At 63.9% G+C, this 19,683-nt stretch overlaps 1 protein-coding gene across 1 annotated transcript in view; it reads right to left on the bottom strand.

Annotated features, from left to right (window-relative positions):
* The window catches only part of Shank2 (SH3 and multiple ankyrin repeat domains 2), a 380,130-nt gene that overhangs the window by 137,937 nt on the left and 222,510 nt on the right, over positions 1 to 19,683 (bottom strand). Inside the window, 1 exon segment of the mRNA XM_078045409.1 lies at positions 1,367 to 1,442. Within this exon segment, the coding sequence (XP_077901535.1) occupies positions 1,367 to 1,442 (76 nt within the window).

Below are 19,683 nucleotides of genomic sequence, written 5' to 3'. Positions count from 1 at the left end.
GGGGACCTGGCAACATGTCCACTGTGCCCCTAAGAACACCACGTGGACACCTGCCACAACAGGGTGGACCCTGGGGGCATCGGGCGTGGTGAGGGGCCAGTCGGAAGAGACCCTGCACTGTCACTGTTGACGTCAGGCCCCGGGCAGCGAGTCCGTGTGGAGGCTCAGCGGGGCTGCAGGGGCCGTGGGGCGGGGAATGGGCACGGCCGCTCGTGGGGACAGGGCACCCCCTTGGGGTGAGGAAAGGGCTTCAGACCCTGACGGAAACAGAAAGCCACGGAAAGACGACGGACTTCGGCACAGCAGACGCCCACCGCGTGATTCAGGGGTCAGCCGCGTGATTCAGGGGTCACCCGCGCCGACTGGGCCGGTCCCGAGGCAGGCAGACAGGAGTCAGGGCAGGTCTGAGCTGCTCCTCACAGACCCCAGGGTCAGGCAGGACCCAGGGCAGGGCCTTGGGACCCTTCCACAGACGGGTCCTGCTCCTCGGAGGGCTGGCTGCTGGGCTTCTCGGAGAGGCCCGCGGTCGGCCGCCAGCTCATGCCTGTGCCTCCTTCCCTTCCCTGCACCACATCCGGCTCCCGTCAACCCAGTCCCCTGTGGGGTGTGGGCTCCCCTCGCCCCTGCACCCAGCATGGCAGCAGGGACAGCCAAGGGACACTTGTGGCTTAGGACAGAAATGAAGGGAAAGAGGAACCTGCAGCCGGGGACACAAGGACGCGGCAAAGGGCGCAGTGGCCAGGAGAGATGCTGCTCACTGAGCTTCTGGGGGGGGATGCAGCACCTGGCCATCACAGCCCACCTGGCTGAGTGGGGGGCGGAGGGCGTGGCCCAAGCGGCCCCGGGCACGGCGAGTGCTCATCTCCACGGGACAGTCCTGCCGGCCCACTCGGGCCTAGCCACCGGATGAGCACGGCTCCTGCACAACACACCAGCCCCCACGGCCTGCCCAGCATCCCCCCCAGGGGAAGGGCCTTCAGCAACAAACAGGAAGCCAGGGAAGCCCGGGCAGTGGCGGGAACGGAGAGGGGAACCCCCTGAGGTGAGAACCCAGGCCCCCGCAAGGCCACAACATTCCAGGGGGACATGCCCATGGGGGACGCTCCGGGCCGCTGACCGCCCAGCCTCTGGACTGCTGTTTCCCTAGATTTCACTGCGTCCCCCGCCTCCTGCTCCACCCAGGCCCTGGGGCCACACAGGCCACTCCACGGGCAGGTTCTCTGGAAGACGGTGGCTTCCGCAAGCCCATGAGGGGACACACCGGGGAGCAGATCAAGGGGCCTGCGCGCTCCACGCGACTTGGCCCAGCGCTCACGCCGCACAGAGCCTGTGACCAGAGGTCCTGGCAGGGAGACGCGCGTCCTACCTGGAAGTGTCGAAGCCGTCGTAGGAGCCCACCGTGTAGTGCCGGAAGAGCTTCTTACTGCGGTCCGCGCGGGTTTCTGTGCAGAAGAGAGAAATAGCGCTTAGAGAGGTCATGGTGCTGGACGCCGAGCCCACTCGGTGCTGGGCTCTCATTGACCCGTCCCTTGAAGCCCGAGACCCGCTCTCCTGGGGAATGTCCTAGGGAGAAGAGGATCCTGATTCCAGCGACTGCCTGCAGAATCTGGGGACACCTATGAACCCCAGTCCTGGCCACGGAGGGCCAAGAGCTGTTCCCAGGCAGAAGCAGAGCTCTGCGGAGCAGAAGGGTGGCCGCACTCCTGTGCCATGCCACGGCCCTCCTGCACGTGGCCTCCGCCCGCCTCTGGCACAGAGCTGCCAGGCCTCGAGCCCATCGGAGCACCTGCAGGTGGCTGCCTCCGGGAGAGGGACACATGCCCATTGTCCTGCCTACAGTTACTTTCTCCTAAAAACAAAGACGATAAACAAAGGTGATTCGATTCGAGCCTGTGCGGGCTTTCCCGACTCAGCAGTCCGAGGTTTATGCGTGGGAGTGAGGAGTGAGGGAGGTAGCGGATACACAGCTGGGCCTGGGGACTCCACAGCAGGACCCACGCTCACCGCGTGGTCAGCGGCTGGCCTCTCCTCCGGGAAACTGCAAAACTGCCCAGAAATCAAATGACTGGTTTCAGGACAGAATCCGAGGCCAACCTCCCGTGGGCCTCCGCTGCAGTCTCCCGGTTCTGTTTTCCAAGGTAAATGTGATTTTTTTTACTCAAATACCCCAAACACATTTGCGGTTCAACGTGAACACGGGTCCGGGCTCTGAGAAAGGTCTGGCTCCTTTGACGCCCAAGACTCCTCTCTGACTTGAGCAGGGAATCCTGAGGCGGCAAGGGGGCAGGTGGGCAGCCTGGGACTACATTTCCCAGCTGCCCTTGCTCCCGGGTGTGGACATGTGACTCCTTCTCACCAATGGGGCGTGAGCACGGCAGGGCCCTTCACCCCTAGGCTCTGGAGAAGCCACCCCCCTTCTCTTCCCTTTCCTGCTCTGTCAGCTTAAGGCTCTGGACCTGGAGGCCCTAAGGGTGGTGGGGTCCCCAGGTGAAATGCAGAGTGAGTCTCTGCTCCCCAGGGCTGTGGGAACAAAAAGAAGCCCTCTGCGCCCTGAGGCTGCAACTCAAGATTTGTGACAGCAGCCATGTTGCCTGAGCGGGCAGCAGGGCAACGGGGGTCCTTGTGGCCTGGCTCCCACGGCTCTCGGCCCCTTCCCCAAACGCCCAGCTCCGCAGCATGAATTCCCAGCAGAGGCGGCCTCCGTGGCTGAGTCCACTGCTGACGCTGCTGAGGCCCCTCTGCTCAGGCCCTCTGGAAGTGCCGCTGGGGCCGCTGGCCATTGAACCGCCAGGCCTGTCCAGGGAGGGCTGCACGCACTGCCCTCCACGCCCTGCGCAGGACCACGGGTGCCCGCCATCGGGAGAGCAGTCTCATTTACACTGAAGGCGTCCTGCTGCCCTGGTGACTGCCTGGGCACCCTCGTCAGCACTGCCCGCTCGGCCTGAGGCCACGCAGCTCGAAGGCCTGCGAGGAGAGTGCCCTGGCAGGACCAGAGTGCCCGTCCACGGAAGACGCCGGAAGCAGTGGCGTTCCACAGACTCAGCAACTGAGCGTTGAGCAGCGGGCGGCTGAGACGGTAAGCAGATCGCCAAAAGCAAAGTTGCCAATTATCTAAGTTGGTCATTTTGTCACACTCACATAAACAGGGAGAAGGAGTCAAGCAACCACAGACGTAAAGAGCTAATGGGACTCCGTCCTCTGCTCAGGTCTGTCCCTCCTGCATCATTACTGCCCTTCCTTGCATGATGGCCTTGGCCACCTGGGCACACGGAAGAAGGTGCCTGACCAACTCATGGACAGCAGCAGTAACGGTCACCAAGACAAAGCCACACGCCCACACCATGCAGGTCAGCTCAGCACCTGCCTTGTAGCCACCAGCCACCCTCCCTGACCCCTGGGACAGGGCCTGGACGCTCTATGACCTCAGGGACGCTCCAGGAAGGGACGTGGCCTCCTCTCTCCATATCATGCTGGGGTGGGGACATGCCTCTCCTTCAAAGTCACCTGGAACTCCAGCCTTGGTCATATGTTGATGGCATTTGCAGGGTTAGGCTTAGATGGGGTCCTGGGGGTGGCCCAAAAGAGGAGGAGGAGAGACCCCACTAGGGCCCGTGCCTGTCTCCCACACGACTCCCTGCGTGGCTGTGGGACTCTGCAGGGTCCCCTCCCGCAGGAAGGCTTCACCAGGCGCAGCCTCCAGGACCTCAGAGCCGTGAGCGGAATGAGCCTTGGTTCTTTATAAATGACCCGTCTGGAATTTAATTCAGTTATAACAACAAAACACGGACTCACAGACCTGCTGTGTGACACTGAGCAGATGCGCAATGTCTGAGCTGGCTGCCCAGCCTGAGGGCCAGCACAGGACCCCAAAGCACCCCCGGGGCATCCGCAGGCGCAGCACATGGGACTTGCAGGTGAAGCACCGACCCGTGGGCTGACACTGCCCCCCACGCTTGGCATCAGGACCAAACGTGGCCCCCTGCACACCCGCCATCGCACTCTCCCTGGCCAAGTCCACCTGGAGACAGCCCCAAGGTGGCCCCAGAGTTAAAGCAAGTGCAGAGGGGAGCAGAGCAGGCAACTCAGCTGGGGGCTACCCTGGGACGTCCACGCTGGGGCCACACATGTCCAGGCCCTGGAGGGACAAGTGGGTTACACAGAGTGGCTCATGGAGCCACTGAAGGACCGCAGGGCTGTTAATTGCCAGTATGACTCTTAATTGTTTCTGCTGCTTAAACCCCCACGTGGCATTTCTGTGCTGGTTGTCTAGGAAACCGCTGGGCCAGGCGGGCTGACTGGTGCAGGTCCCTGGCTGGGTCAGGGGGCCCAGGGTCCAGGAGCTAAGAGGAGTGTATGTGCCCAAACACGGGTGTGCGTGTGCGTGTTTACCAGAGAGCGTTCGGAAGGGCAGCATGACGGGCCAGGTAGCTGCAGTTTCCAGACTTGGGGATTTCACAGACCAGTAACGTCCTCGACCAAGGCGGGAGAGGACATAAGCCCAGACAAAACTGATCAAGTTTTTCTCTGGTTTTGTGAGGACATTAGAAACCACCAGTCCTCCCTGCTATCACGATTAATTTACCAGAGAAAGGGAAGCGCCATAAGGATATCATCTCCGATCCCTTTAGCAAACTACCACTGCCCGGGCATTACTGTTCTCCGGCTCCCACACACTGCTCTAAGACATGGTCCCGAGGGTAGGGAGGGGGCCCTGAGGGACACAATTATCATTACCATAACTCATCACCTCCATCACCACCACCACCATCGCCTCTATCACCTCCATCACAATAACCACCATCTCCACCATCACCATCACCATCTCCAACATCACCATCACCACCACCACCATTATCACCATCTCCACCACCACCATCTCCACCGCCACCACTATCACAATCACCACCATCACCATTACCACCACCATCTCCAACATCACCACCACCACCACCACCATTATCACCATCTCCACCACCACCATCTCCACCGCCACCACTATCACAATCACCACCATCACCATCACCACCACCATCTCCAACATCACCATCACCACCATCACCATTATCACCATCTCCACCACCACCATCTCCACCGCCACCACTATCACAATCACCACCATCACCATTACCACCACCATCTCCAACATCACCACCACCACCACCACCATTATCACCATCTCCACCACCACCATCTCCACCGCCACCACTATCACAATCACCACCATCACCATCACCACCACCATCTCCAACATCACCATCACCACCATCACCATTATCACCATCTCCACCACCACCATCTCCACCACCATCACCAGCACCATTATCTCCATCACCACCATCACCATCTCCACCATCACCATCATCACCTCCACTATCACCTCCATCAACATCAGCCCCTTGCCGTCAGTCTTCACCATGACCATCACCGTCACCAGCACCTCTACCTCCATCTTCCTCCCGCACCACCTTCAGCAGCAGCACCCTCACCCTAACACCCCAACGCCCCTGCAGGGAAGAGCCACGTATTTGTGGCCCGCTGACAGCAACGCTCTGCGTCTCCTCATTTCACTGGCACTAAGCCGGTCACCTGAGCTGGCCTCACGCAGCACCCAGCTGAGGGGCTTCCCATCTCTGTTGATGAGGGCCGCGGGCTCTGAGGCTAGACTGGCCGTGTGTGGTCTCCTTGTCGTAAGACAGGGACAAAGGCAGTTCCCACTCACACGGAGGCCATGAGGGTCGGGCTGGATGCACGTCCAGGGCCAGCACCGGGCTGGGCACACGGAGGCTGCCTCCCTGGCTGATGCCGTCTTGGGTGTCTAACTCAGTTGAGGAGCCTCCACCTCCTGTGGGGCATCTCAAGGTCACTCCGACCTTGCCAACAGCTGTGCCTCCAGCCCAGACTTTGCAGCTCACAGCCTGAGCCAGCAATACCAACGCCCCCAGCTCGGTGTTCCGGAACCTTCCCCAGGTACCACGCCCCATAAGTGCCTCCCCTGCTGAGCTCTGGGCATTACTCTGCCAGTCCACAGGCGGGGCTCAGAGAGGACAACCAGGGCACAGGGCCACCCCAGGAAGCAGGGGCTCTATGGGGCGCCCCTGGAGGTGGCTTGACCTGCAGCCACCTGCCTAGGTCCAGGGCCTCCTGGCCCTGCCCGTCCTGTGGAGTCGCCCTCACCTGGCTTCAGCTTCTGGTCTGACACGAGAGCAGGTGAGCTGGACGGTTCTTGGACAGTCCCCTCACATCCTAGCTTGGCCCCGCTGCTCCCCGGGCTGACCCCTTCCTATGGCCACTGGATCTCAGTGGTGCCGATGCTGGATCCAGATCCAACGCTGCAGGACAGGCAAAGCGGGGAGAAGAGGAGCCAGCGGCCACACCTCCCTGTGGCCGATGACCCTGATGACACTGGGACCTGTCCCCCTCACCAGGGCACTCTGGCTCAGCAGAACCGGGCACAACACGAACCCAGGTCCCTGGCCACATGAGCCTGTGGTGGCTGCAGCCCCCTCCCCCTCCTTCCCAAGGAGGTGGGGCCTGACCCTGCTGTGGTCAGCGCCCCGTCCTTTGGAGGCCCAGCCCTTTCCCGGTCCAAGGCACCCAGGTGAGGCCGCCCAGCCTCTGCCCTGGCCCACACAGGCCTGGGCTCCAGAGCGTGGTCTGAGCTGGGCAGTGTCCCTCTGGCCACAGCAGGGCACAGCTCAGGGGCTGGGTCCTCGTCCTGCTGTTGAGGCCACTGGGGGAGCCAGGCCATAGCCAGGACAGTGCAGGAGCTGGGGACGAGGGGGAGACAGACTCACAGGTGTGGCCCTGCGGACCGGCCACCCTGGTGACATGGCTGGACCGGGGTGGCTGCACTGGCTTCCTACACAGGCCAGCCCCCGCGAGGCCCTGCGGACCGGCCACCCTGGTGACATGGCTGGACCGGGGTGGCTGCACTGGCTTCCTACACAGGCCAGCCCCCGCGAGTCCTTTCTGGCGGAGACGGCTGGGCCGCCTGTCCACAGGGCGGACCTGGGAAAGATGCAGCACGGTTCCCGGAGCGCCGCAGCCCACGCCAGGGACAGAGCCCGAGGGGCCGGGCAAATGGCCTTTTTGTGTCTGCGTCCCTCGGCTGGGGATGCTTCCTGGGCCCCAGGGTCAGAGCCACCTGAGGCTGGGCAGCCCTCCTGCACACAGGGACGCTTGGGCCAGGCTGAGGACGGACAGCCTTCACGCTGGACCTCAGGGTTCGCCATTCCTACCGAGTGGCCCGTGGCCTGCGGGACACCTGGGCCTTCCTCCAAGACACTCTGCAGTCCGGATGCTGAAGTCCTGGCTTCCAGGTGACAAGGTGGAGGAACTGGGCACTGGGTGGCCCAGGACATCATTCCCACCCCATGGAGAGGGTGGTTCCCAGAATGTGGCCACCATGAGGCGGGAGGCAGAGCCAAGAGCTCGGGGGGGGGAAGTGCCGGGGCCAGAGGCCCCGACGGCAGAGGCCTGGGTCCTGTGGGGGTCACAGGGCTGCGGCAGGCACGCTGGCGTCCCCAGCAGCGCGTCCAGACTCTGCTCCTGGCTGCGGTTGGTGCAGCCCGGAGCAGGTCCCAAGGGCAGGAGCCCAGAGCGCCCTTCCTGACCGCGGCACAGCCACTCCATTCCTGAGGGATGCCCTTGTCCCTGCAGGCGGGGTCCCCGGGCGAGCCTCCTGCTGACTGGGGACCAGCGTGTGGTGGGGATGAGAGACAGCCCTGGCCTTCCCTGCCCCTGGGTGGAGCGCCTGTCCCCGCAGCGCGGTCAGGGGAGCTGGCTGACGGTCCTGTGAACCAGGATGTCCTCCCCACACTCCTCAAGCCTGGCGGAGCTGGTCACAGAGAGTCCAGGGAGGCGGGCAGATCCAGGCAGGCTGCGCTGGCCCTGGGCTGGGAGACGCCCGCCCTGGCTAGGAGAGGAGTGGCGGTCGACCCACGCACAGGGAACGTCACACTGAACGCAGCGGACGGGACCCCGCACGGCAGGTGTGCTTCCTGTGGCTCGAGAGGTCCCTGTGCCCACAGGGTGGGGACAAGCTGGCCACGACGCAGCCATCGCTGTCCACTTCCTAAGCCACGTGGAAGCTCCTATAAGTCAAGAGCGCTCCAGCCAGGCCACCTCCTCAACCAGGGCCCCGCTGGTGGCTGCATACAGCAGGCGCTCAGCAGTGCGTGCAGCAGCCCAGACAGCTCGGAGGCCAGCAGTCACCACCCCTCTAGTCGGAGTCACTGCCGTCTTTCAGCTGGACGGCCGCAGTAGCCCCTGTCTCCCTGTTCCCTCATCGCCCCTCTCTCCATAACAGAACGAGCCTTGAGGAATGTGAATCAGACGGTGCCCCGTGGCCGCGCCGGCTCTGCACCCTCACCCTCACCCTCTCCTCCTGGGGGCTCCGCCCTGGCTGCGTGAGACCCTCCCGTTCCTTGAACACAAGGAGTTGTTTGCACCTCTGGGCCTTTGCACTTGCTGGACTCTGTCTGGAACATTCTTTCCCCAGTTCAAAGTCCACTGTGCGGCTGGGTGCCCAGTTCCCCAGCACAGCCTGGTGGGCCGTGGTGCTTGATTGCTCCAGGGTGGACCGTGTCTCCAGGCTGAAGACCCACACAGAGGTGCCCCTGGGATGCTGAAGAGGGACAGGCAACACCCATACCAGGAAGCCTGGGCTCCTGGGGCTGAGGCGGTGACCATGGGGACCTCTGGCTTTGCCTCTTGGCCTTTGCCTGTCGACTGCAAAATGGGACGCTTGGACCAAAGGATGCCCTGGGCCCCGTCCTCCACAGGACACCCCTCCCGTGCATCTGGGGACACACGCCCTTTTCCAAGTGGTGGCTGAGAATCTGGGTGACATCTGAGCTGCGGTGTCCCCAAAGCCCTACCCTGAGCAGAGCCTGGAAACTCTACACTGGAAGGGGGAGAACCAAACCTGGAAACCCCGCTTCGTCTACCCCTCAGGCTTGTGAGAGGAGTGACAGATTGCGTGGCAAGCCTCAGACGGGCGTCCTTTAAAATAGCCCTCCGAGCAGGGGGAGGGGTGCAGCTCGGCAGGAAGGCAGGGCCTGTGCTGGGTGTGTCCTCTCTGAGGGACGCGGGAGAGGGCCCGGTCACTCCCACACTCTGCAAGGCCACCAGTCAACTCATAAGGACCCCAGAGGGGCCAGGCAGGAGGCGGGGACCATTCCCGTGGACGGCAGGGCCACGGGACAGTGGTGGTCTGGCAGGCAGGAAGCCATCCTCTGAGCCTCATGGCCCGTCTGCACCCAGCGGGCCGTGAGCGCAGACCAGGCCCCCTGCTCCGCACACGGCCCTGTGCCCAGCCGGAGAGGCCGTCCAGCCCCCCAGCCCCCGGGTTTGTCCAGGAACCCACCTGGTGTTCTGGCCTACGACCCTCTGGAAACCCCCCTGCCCTGGCTGAGGAAGACCCACCCTGTTATTGTACATGACCCGTCTGAGAGATGGCCAGCCAACTGGACGCTCCCCTGGGCATGTGGGACACAGGGGCCAGGCTCTGCTCCCCGTCTTCACTGAGGACATCTCGGGTGAGGAGACTGTCCTGTGGGCAGCCTGAGTGGGCACCTGGCCGGAGGCTGAGCAGGCTCCAGCCAGCAGTTGGGGGTCATCCTGGCGGGACGGGCCCCTGGCCAGAGCCATGGAGGTGGGCGGGCGTCTGCCCTGTCCCGGGAAGGGCCTGGTGGCCTCAGGCAGGAGGACTTTGTGGCTTATCCAGCTCTCTCGAGTTTTCTGCCTCTCGCAACCAAGAGCGCCGCGTTTCGGCCAGCCTGTCACTAGAGCCTGTCACTAGAGCCTGTCACTAGAGCTGCTCCCTGAGCTGCAGTGACAGCACTCCCGGATCCCACCTGTCCTCGCTTGGCGGCCCGTCCACCCCTGAGTACTGCTGTGCAGGCCGCCCGGATGTGACGCCGCTCTGCCCATCTTCCCTCCAAGTCCCATGCGGTTACTCCATGCACCTTTGGCTTCCGCATCTGCAGACCCCACCGGCCTCAGCAGAAGATATTTGGAAAAAAAAGTGTGTCTACATTAAAGGGGACAGAGCCCTTGTCACCGTTCCCCAGACAGGACCGTGTAACAGCCTTCACGTGGGTGTACCTGATCAGGGCCCGCAGGAGGACCTGCGGATGCTGGGAATCGAGGGGTCTGAGCATGGTGGCTCCTGGGGTCTGTGGGGTCTCCAATCCGCCCTGAGGGGACCAGGGGACACTGTTCCAGTGTCTACTGTGACAACCCTGGGGGCGCTCAGAGACGTACTGGGCCTGCTACGTCTCTGAGCGCCCCCAGGGGGCACTGTGCCCCTGCCACCCGCGTCCTCGTGTGGCGGAGAGCAAGCCCCAGCCACAGGCATGCGCGGTGTCCTCTGTGCAGGCTGAGGGCATGGGCGACGCTCCCCCAGGGGCCCGCGTCTCTGAAGCCCCCTCTCCCAGGCCCACCTTGGCAGGTGGAGTCTAGGACTCTGGGACCCCAGAGCTCTTCACTCCAAAGAGGTGGGCGACTGAGCCGGGGCGCCTGATCACAGGTGCCCATGGGCAGCTGTCAGTGTCCAGCCCAGGTTGGACATGGCCCGGCGGCCTCCTGCCCTCCCAGGGCTCAGGGTCCCCGGCAGGCGACGCGGCCAGGCCTCTCAGCTCCAGCCCCCAGAGCTCTGCAGCTGCACGCTCCTGCCTGCCTGGGCTCCTGTGACCCCTGTGACCTTCAAATCCAACACCATTCCCTGGGTCTAAGCTAAAGGCAGGACCAGAACCGCACAGAGACCCATAGGGCGGGAAGACGAGCTTTCCTTTCTGACCACCAGGGTGCTGCTGGGCTCTGTGCAGAGTGAGACCCACGTGGACGGACACAGAGGCCCCGCCTGGGCTGGCCGAGGTCACTGCCTCTGTTCACCAGGCCTGCAGGGTGTGCTACAGTGGGCAGGGCTGCAGGGCGGCACTGCAGGGAGGGAGCAGGCACCCAGCACCTGGCACCCGCTGCCAGGGCTCGCAGGTCGGGGGCCTCAGCTCTGTGATCACTGGACTCCGGTGACACACACAGGGCACGCCAGCCACGTCACGGTCACCGCTGCTTGCTGGCTCAGGTGCACACAACAAGCACCCTCTAGGGGCCCAGCAGTGACCCTGCAGGAGGGGAGGAGAAAGACGCCCTGTGGTCAGAACGCACAGTGACAGTCCTCCCACCACCGTCTAGGGAGGGCCAGGCTGGGTGGCTGGGCTGCCTGGAATTCTTGCAGAGGGCCCAGGTATACCGGGCACACTGAGCACCGGGCATACCAAGCACCGAGCACCAAGCACACTGAGCACCCAGCACACCGAGCACCAAGCACACCAAGCACCGGGCACACAGAGCACACCAAGCACACCAAGCACACCAAGCACTGAGCATACCGAGCACCGGGCACCAAGCACACCAAGCACCGAGCACCGGGCACACTGAGCATCAGGCACACTGAGCACCAAGAACACAAAGCACTGAGTATACCAAGCACCGAGTACACAGAGCACCCAGCACACTGAGCACACTGAGCATCGAGTACACTGAGTACTGGGCACACCGAGCACCGGACACCAAGCACACCGGCACTCTGTGGTTCTGAGGCCACAGGTCTGGCTCCAGGCTTCCTGCACAGATCCGCTCCTTTCTGCAGGCTCCTTTCTGCTTTCTCCACCTGGGATCCTGGAGGATCCTGTCCCTGGGATCCTGTCCCCTCCCCCACGTCACAGTGGCAATCCTGTGCCCACCAGATGGGGTGCCAGGATCACCCTGTCCATCTGTGACCTATTTCCCCTTGGCCAGTCGGGAAGTGTCCTCACAGCTTCTGGGTCAGGGTGTGGATGTCCTTGAGCCCTCGCTGTGTCACCATGGCCGAGAGAGCAGCCCTACAGGACAGCAGGGCTGGCTGGGCCTGGCTGGGGAACCCCTGCCAGTCCCACCAGGGCACTCTGCTTGTAGGTGACAGAGCAGAGGCTCCGGGAGACCCCGGCCCCATTTGTGAATTCCAAGACCCCTGCAGATTCGAGTCTGCCACCTGCTGAGACCTGGGTGGGGCTTGGCTCGGGGACTCCCGAGCCAAGGTCTGCTCCAGACTGAGGGCACTGCAGGGACACAGCCTCTGCAGGACGATGCCCGGAGCCCAGAGGGCTCAGCTCTGGGCACTGCCCTGCTGGCCCCCGCCACCTGGTTTCCAGCGAAGCTGCCTACGGGGGGACCAGACCCACAGGCCTGGCCTCGGGCTCCTCGGCATCGCTGCTGCTTCCCGCGTCCCCGTCTGTGGGGTGTGGTGTCGGCCCCTGCCCTGTCCTGGCCCGGGGCCAGGGAACCCGCCTGGTGGGCACGTGTGTGGGTAGAGCCCACAGCGAGCTCGGCCCAGGTTTTCTAAGGGAACCACGTGATCCGAGGCCCCTCAGCCCAGGCTGGATCACCAGGGAAGGGCACCGGCCCTGGACACAGGCCTAAGGTTCCCAAGCCCTGGGGCTCCCAGAGCCAAATCCAGGGACTCCAGAACAGAGGCAGAGGGAGAGGCCACCGCAGGCCGTCTCCCCCCTGACCAGTAGAACCACCCGGGAGCTGGCCACGCCCAGCACGGCCGTCTCCCCTTCCCAGGACACGGGGCTACCTTCGGAAGGACACAGCTACGCGAGCCTCAGGAGGCCACTGGGAGACTTGGCTTCAAGAAGCAGCATTTCAGCTGGCGCAGCTGTGTACCCCCATGGAGGACTGGGCAGTGGGGTAGACACCCACCAGCTGAGGCTCACACGGCGCCAGGCAGGACGAGGCCTGGGAGGCTGGAGGTGTCCTGGAGCCCAGGGCTCCACCTGACCCAGGGCCACGGCCAGCTGGGCTGGTGTTCAGGGAATGGCCACTGAGACGTTGGAGGACACACAGGAAGAAGAGGTCACCTATGTGGTTGGACCCCAAGATTCACATGACCTGGTCCCTGTGTGGTGGAGGCCAGTGGGAGGGTCGTGGTCACTAAGGCGTGCTCTTGGGGGGTCAAGATGACCCTCGGGAGCCTGAGTCAGTTCTCATGAGAGCGCGTTGGCTCTGAGCCACTCTCTGGCTTCCTGTCTGGACACGTGACTGACCGAGACCATCCTTCCTGTCCCGCGTCTGCCATCCTGCCATCACCTGAGGTGACACAGCCAGGGCCGGTGCCGAGCCACTCTGTGCCATCTGGACTTACAGCCCCAAACGACCAGCTCAACAAAACCCTCTCTTTGTCATAGACACACATGGACTTCCACGTCCCCAAGCCTGGCTGGGAGGATGGAGGGGAGGGGACAGGCCATCGCCATCCTGGCCTTGACCTGTCACACCCTCCTCTGTCACCACGCACCACACTTGCTGTCCTACACGTTGGCCACCGTCCAGGCCCCACAACCAACAACATGAGCCCCTGGCATCTTCCAGGCAGGACGAGGACCCCGATCCCAGTTGGCCAGGTTTGGAGGCCAGTCCCCACCCTGCCCTGCCCGTCTGGACACCCGCGGCCGGATCTCGGCTCTGCCCAGCCTGACGCACCTGCCGCCACTTGCAGCCGCCAGCTCCTCTCTCTGCCACGTGGCCCGGGAGCCCATGGTGCCAGCTGCCAGGCTCCAGGCGCTGCACCTGGTCCCCACCCAGGGGAGCAGGCTGCCCCCCACGCCACGCCTCCCGGGAGCCAGGGCTTCTCCCCTTCCCCGGGCCGAGTGTGGAAGGGGCTCTGCGGCCACGTTGGCAGATGGGGCTGAGGACAAGGAAGGACGGAGAGCCCAGCTGGCACGGAGGGTCCTCTGTGCCCACTGCCTGCCCGTCGGGCAAGACATGCAACGCCCTGCATTTCTTGTTGCCAAGTACAATCCTGACCACGCCTTATCCATATGGCCACCACAGCCCCACCAGACCGGCACCGTCCTTAGCGTGACCACTCAGACAGGGAAACTGAGGCATGGGGTAGCCCAGAGATGACCTTCCCGTGTCCCATGGTCACCAAGGACGGAGGCTGGGGCTGGTGAGTCCCCACGTGCTTCTGCAGAATCACACAGGCCCCTCGAGATGGGTCTCCTCTGCCCTTCAGAAAAGGGACTTGGCCATGTCCAAGGTCAGCTGACTTGTGAGCCCCGGACCTGGGATCAAACCAGGCCAGCCTGACCCGTGAGCGGAGGTCACCCAGGGCGGCCAGCTGGGTGCTCCACCTGGCCCTGCCGAGTGCCCCCGGCGGACGAGGCTTTCTGTAAGACCCCAGCTGAGCATCACGGAGGAGGGAGGCCTGGGGTCACAGCCCCGGGAGGGCCGGGTGGAGGGGCTGCAGCCCAAGGTCCCAGCTCTCCTCCCTCGGCTGGGAACCCTGCCCAGGGCCGCCGGCTAATGCCCTTGGAGGGGAGTCCGATCACCACCCTCCCAGATTGGTTGGGCACATGAACAAAGCCCTCGGCTGTCAATGAGCCGGCTTCTTACTCTCTAGTAATTAGAATGTTAAAAAAAAACCCAGCCCAGGAGGCTCGGTGGAAGCCCGTCACCAATCCCCGGTGCCAAACAGCAGTTTAAATGGAAATTAGTCAATGGATGAATCCGAGCCTGATTTGCATTCTGCCCACAGCTCGGTCGGGCGTGTCCCTGCCACGGCTCCCATCCCAGGCAGCTCAGTTTTCTTGTCTCCACGCACGTGGTGGCCGCGGTGACCAGGGGCCTGACACACCTCTGGCCCCAGCAGCCCCGGGCTGCAGGGATGCTGGGAGAACATGGGCTGTCCCCTGGCTCAGGAGGGTCTCCTCTCCCTCCTGCCCATGCGGAGCCGGGTCCTCCGACGGACCCATCCTGCCACCCCACAGGACCCCACCCCATGCCGGCCCCTCCCACAGCCAGGACCTCGCCCTGTCCTGACCCACTTCTCCGGGCCTTTTCCCAGGGCCAGTCGGCACACAGGGATTAAAACTGGCGATGGCTGGCACTACCATTTGGAGAGCGCCAGCAGGCTCTCCCGGGTCCCCTCCCACAGGCGGGCACCCGCAGCCCTGGAGGGTGCCGAGGCCACGCAGCAGCCTCCCAGGGCACACAGGTGTGGGGAGCAGAGTCGGAGTTAAATCTGGGAGCGGGCTGGGGGCGGGAGACTCTTTTTAGCTTTTTTTTGTCTTTTTTAAGGACCTTGGCAGCTGAGGCTTGGGAACTAGGACACCAAGAAAAAAAGACCTGTTGAGCTCGGGAAGCGGCCCAGCCCCGCGGGCGGGAGCCAGGCTGCAGCCTGGGACTCTGCATTCAGACTCTGACCCCCCTGGACCTCGGGGCCAAGCTCACCGGGTGCCCCCCGCCCCAGGGTGGGTTTGGCGGGAGAGCTGAGCAGGGCACGTTGTCCGTAAGAGGACACCAGGATCCACCTAGGAACCAGCTGAACAAGTGGGGCCGGCCGGTGGGCCCTCATTTCCAGCAGCCCACCCACCTGACACCCCACAGAGGTGCACCCCAAATTCCACAAGACAGACCCAGGCTGCTGGGGGTGAGGACCGGCTGGTGGGACCAGGCCTGGGGCAGCAGAGTCTTGTCAACTTAAGGCTCACCTATCTCTGCCCACTGCAAAGGGGCAACCAGGGGAGCCCATCAGACAGAAGTGCCCGCTGACCTGGCCACCAAGCTTCCCGGCCAGCCCCAGGCCGGCCGGCCATCTGCTCTCTGTGCTTCTGTGCCCGAGAGGGAGCCCGGGGACAGCCAGCGGCAGGAGAGCATGAAGGCAGGGCATCTGGAACCGGGGGCTGCTGTCTCCAGGGTGGGGAGGGGCTGCGCTAACACCACCCGGAGCACACTGGCCGCGCTTTCTCCCAAGAGGGCGGCGGGGTCAGGAGGCACCTGCCCCGCTCGGCTCTGGTGGGGACCCCTCTGCAGTTTGTCAGGCAGGAAACCAAGTGGGATCCTAAACCACCACGGGTCCCCTCGTCCCGCACCTGGCACAGCCACCGAGCCCTGGGGAGGTCACCCACACACTCACTAGCAAGAGGCACCGGAGTCTGGCTCACAGCCACCGGCCACTGCACGGCGCCCGTGGGGGGCAGACAGGACCCCAGGGATCCGGCGGCATCGGAGACGCCTCTCCCCTCGGGGTGTCTGTCAGCTGGCCGTGTCCCTCTAAATCAGAAGCAGGAGGAAAGCATCATGGAGACATTAGCCCGAGGCGCCCAGCACCCAGAGCACAGCGACTCCGCGCGTGCAGGATCGCCCACACGGCCCGCGCCTGTCTCCCGCGGGCGCGGCCGCGCTGCCCGAGTTCCGGGGCTCTGCGTGTCCCTGCCGCTCGCTCTGTGAAGAACAAAGGCTTGGCTCGCTGGCCGAGCAGCCTGGGGAGGCGGCACCGTACCTCCAAAATGAACTTTCTTCTTGAACCGCGAGTTCTCGGCCATCCTTCCTAGCCTGGGTGTGACCATGTCACTCAGAGGGGTCCGCTGCTCCTCCTCCGGGGCCATGCGGGGCCCGCGTCCCCGGGGCCGGCCTCATTCACTACCCTCTGTTAATCCAACAGGAAGGAAAGTTGCCGTCCTCCGGTCGGAAGGCAGCGCAGGAGAAGGACCGAGGCACAGGGAGGAGAGGGGCCCGGGCACAGGACCCACCGAGGCCGGCAGCCGGGACTTCTGGAGACCGCGAGCCGGGGTCGCCGAGCACCCGGCGCTTCCACACAAGTTGTGAGCTCCCGGTCGGTCGGCGCCGCATCCCTCCACTTCCCTGTACCAGGGGCTTTTTTCCCTAGCGCTGGTCTCCATGGCAACGCATCAGTCACTAGTCTAAATAAGTACGGGTGAAGGACGCCTGAAAACAGCCCAATTACGCATGCCATTAGCGGAGAGGAGAATGATTCAACCCGCTATTAGCAGAGGGCAGAGGTATCACTTATAGGCTGCCCGTGTCCTTGTCCCGAGGAACTCCTTTCTCATTGTCATACGCGGCGATTTCTCTGGCTTGGCAGTTTTCTGCTTTCCATGAGGTGGACAGCTGGGCAGCGAAGCCCATGTTGGCCACTCGGCCCACTGAGTCAGCACCTCAAGGAAGGCGCTGCGTCTCCACTGAGTGGGTCCTGGCCACAGGCGCCCGCGGCCAGCCTCCGGGCAGGGCCTCCCCAGCGGGGGCTGGGCACCTCTGCCGCAGGGAGGGGCCGGGGGACACAGGGTGCAGGAGGGCGGTGGCCGCCCCACGCAGGGGGCCAGCCTGTGGTCTGTGCCGGGCTGAGCCCCCGAGGGAGGGGCTGCTGCGCTCCCGTCACCCTGCCCCGGGGGAGGGCACGGAGGGCACGGGGGCCCTCCTGCCTTGGGCCACTCGCCTTGGCTTTGCTCTTGATGGCCGCCAGGAGCTGCCCTGTGGCCTCAGACAGGGGCCCTGCCCGTCGGAGGGGCTGGTGGTGCCCCAGCCATGTCCTTCCCACCCCCAGGCAGGGGCAGAGGGCCCCGGACAGTCACAGCTGAGCTCTGACCTTGCCCCGTCCGGCTCTGCTTGTCAGATGGGCCGTCCTCAGGCGCCCAGGATGGATGGGCGGCTGCTTGGCGCGCAGTGGGCACCCAGGCTAGCTCTGTTGTTACTCTTATTTTCAGGGCCATGTGAAGAGCACACAAAACTGCTCCCTGCCCCCATGGGGCTTGCACTGGGCTGGAGGGGAACTGTGTGAAGTTCACGGCAAGATTTACCCCTCCCTCACTTCCTGTCAGCCACCCATGTGGAGCCAGATGCTCAGGAAAGACTCACAGATCAGTAAACCCGGGCCCAGAGAAGTTCAGAGACTGGTTCAAAGTCACACAGCCAGCTAAGAACCCGGTTCTCTGGACCCAGCCCTACTCTTGTCCCTTGTTCACACCTCGTGGCCAACGGGGATACAGGGCATTGTGGGGCTGTGGGCATGGGCATGGAGCTGGCCGTTGGGCATGAGGGTGAGGGGTGTCATTCCTTGAAAATGAAACATGCCCTCCCACGGAGCCCAGCCCACGGTTTGCCATCCTGAGCCTGTCTGCAGCTCCATGGGGGCACGGCCCTCCCTCCCACGGGGTTCCTGGCTCCCAGCAGCCCTTCCTTCCAGCTGGGTCGGCCTGATCTGCGGGCAACCTGGAGGGTCGTACAAGGGCTCGCGCCCCCCGGCTCGCAGGGGCCCGGGCTGCCGCTGCCACAGATCACAGTGGGAGGCAGAAGCCGCAGACGGGAGTAAAAATAGCCAGGGTTTCCACGGGAGCCCGTGCTCCTGCTCCGGGGCCCGGCGGGGAGGGCGCAGGGCCTGTGGCCTGGGCACGAGTCCTAAGCTGGGCGTCCTTGGGGACTCCCCGTCCACGGGTGGGCAGTGCGCTCACAGCTGTCCGTGGGAAGAGTCTCCACCCTCCTCAGGTCCTCAGACCCCCGTGCCAGGCTGGCTGGGGGCATCGAAGTGGCCCCTCGCTCATGACCCTGGGCCAGAACCTGAGATGAGCTTCCGGGCAGGAAGAGGGCAGTGAGGACCGCGCGACAGGACCTGCTGGAAGGGAGTCCGCTCGGCCGGCTCCAGGGAAGGGGCAGATGGCCCGGGCCTCAGGACGCCATCACTACCCACCAGGTGTCCCGGCAGGCTGCATAAACTGTACAGGGACACCAGCTTTGCCGGCGTGGGGTCGAGGCCACCCGGTGGACCCCAGGTGTGCCGCACACGAACGTGGACGGCTCCAGGGACAGTCGCAGCCGGCCAGACTGAATCCTCCCCACGCCACTGGCTATGGCCCAGGACACTCCACCCACGAAGCAGCTGGGACCAGGTCAGTGCCAGCCCCCGGGCCTCGGGAAGATGACCTGCAGGAGAAGCGGCAGTCGCCCCGATGGCTCTGCTGCGAGAGGCTCGGGCTGCGGGACAGAGCGCTGAGCCCCGCCATCGGCCACGGAGCAGCCGCGACTCTCAGGGCACTGGGGGGGGGGCTGGAGCCCGTGAGGGAGCCACGGCTCAGCGCCACCCGTCTCTGTGGCTCACACCCACGCGGGACCTGTGGTGGGTGTCCTTGGGGTGTGTCTGTGGACACGTGCACACACACACACAAACACACACGCACATGCTCAGGCACACACACTCATGCACACACACACACTCACACGTGTTCATGCACACCCATGGACATGCTCCCACACATGCTCACACTCATGCACACACATGCACACACTCATACACACGCTCATGCACACCCATACACATGTTCACACTCATGCACACACACAAACACACGCACATGCTCAGGCACACACACACTCATGCACACACACACACACACTCATACACACACTCATGCACACCCATGCACACGAACCTACACATGTTCACACTCAGGCACACACATGGGCACCTGCTCCTGCACATGCAGGCACACATTCATGCACATGGACACACAGACATACAGACACACATGCCCCTGCACACATACTTACACACATGCTCAGAAACGGGGACTGGAGTTCTCCCCTTGGGAAGAGACCCACGACTCAAGGTGACCTTTCCCTCCAGAGCCCACGGAGCCCAGGCCTCTCTGCTCTGTGTCCCCTCAGGCCTTGGCTGCCCGGCGGCCAGGGCGTGGGTTCACAGTAGCCTGCTGTGTCCTCCAGGATGTCTGCACCCAAGGTCCCCCTCACGCCCTGCTCTTCGTTTCCGGAAGTCTCGCTGCCCTCCCCAAGGTCCAGCTTGTGCCCTGACCTGTCCCTGTTGGCTCTGCCCGTTCCTGCCCT

Source organism: Ictidomys tridecemlineatus, chromosome 4 (genome assembly GCF_052094955.1).
Source record: "Ictidomys tridecemlineatus isolate mIctTri1 chromosome 4, mIctTri1.hap1, whole genome shotgun sequence".
Classification (NCBI taxonomy): Eukaryota; Metazoa; Chordata; class Mammalia; order Rodentia; family Sciuridae; genus Ictidomys; species Ictidomys tridecemlineatus.
Note: the sequence above shows the minus strand (reverse complement) of the source record. Positions and strands in the feature narration are given on the sequence as shown.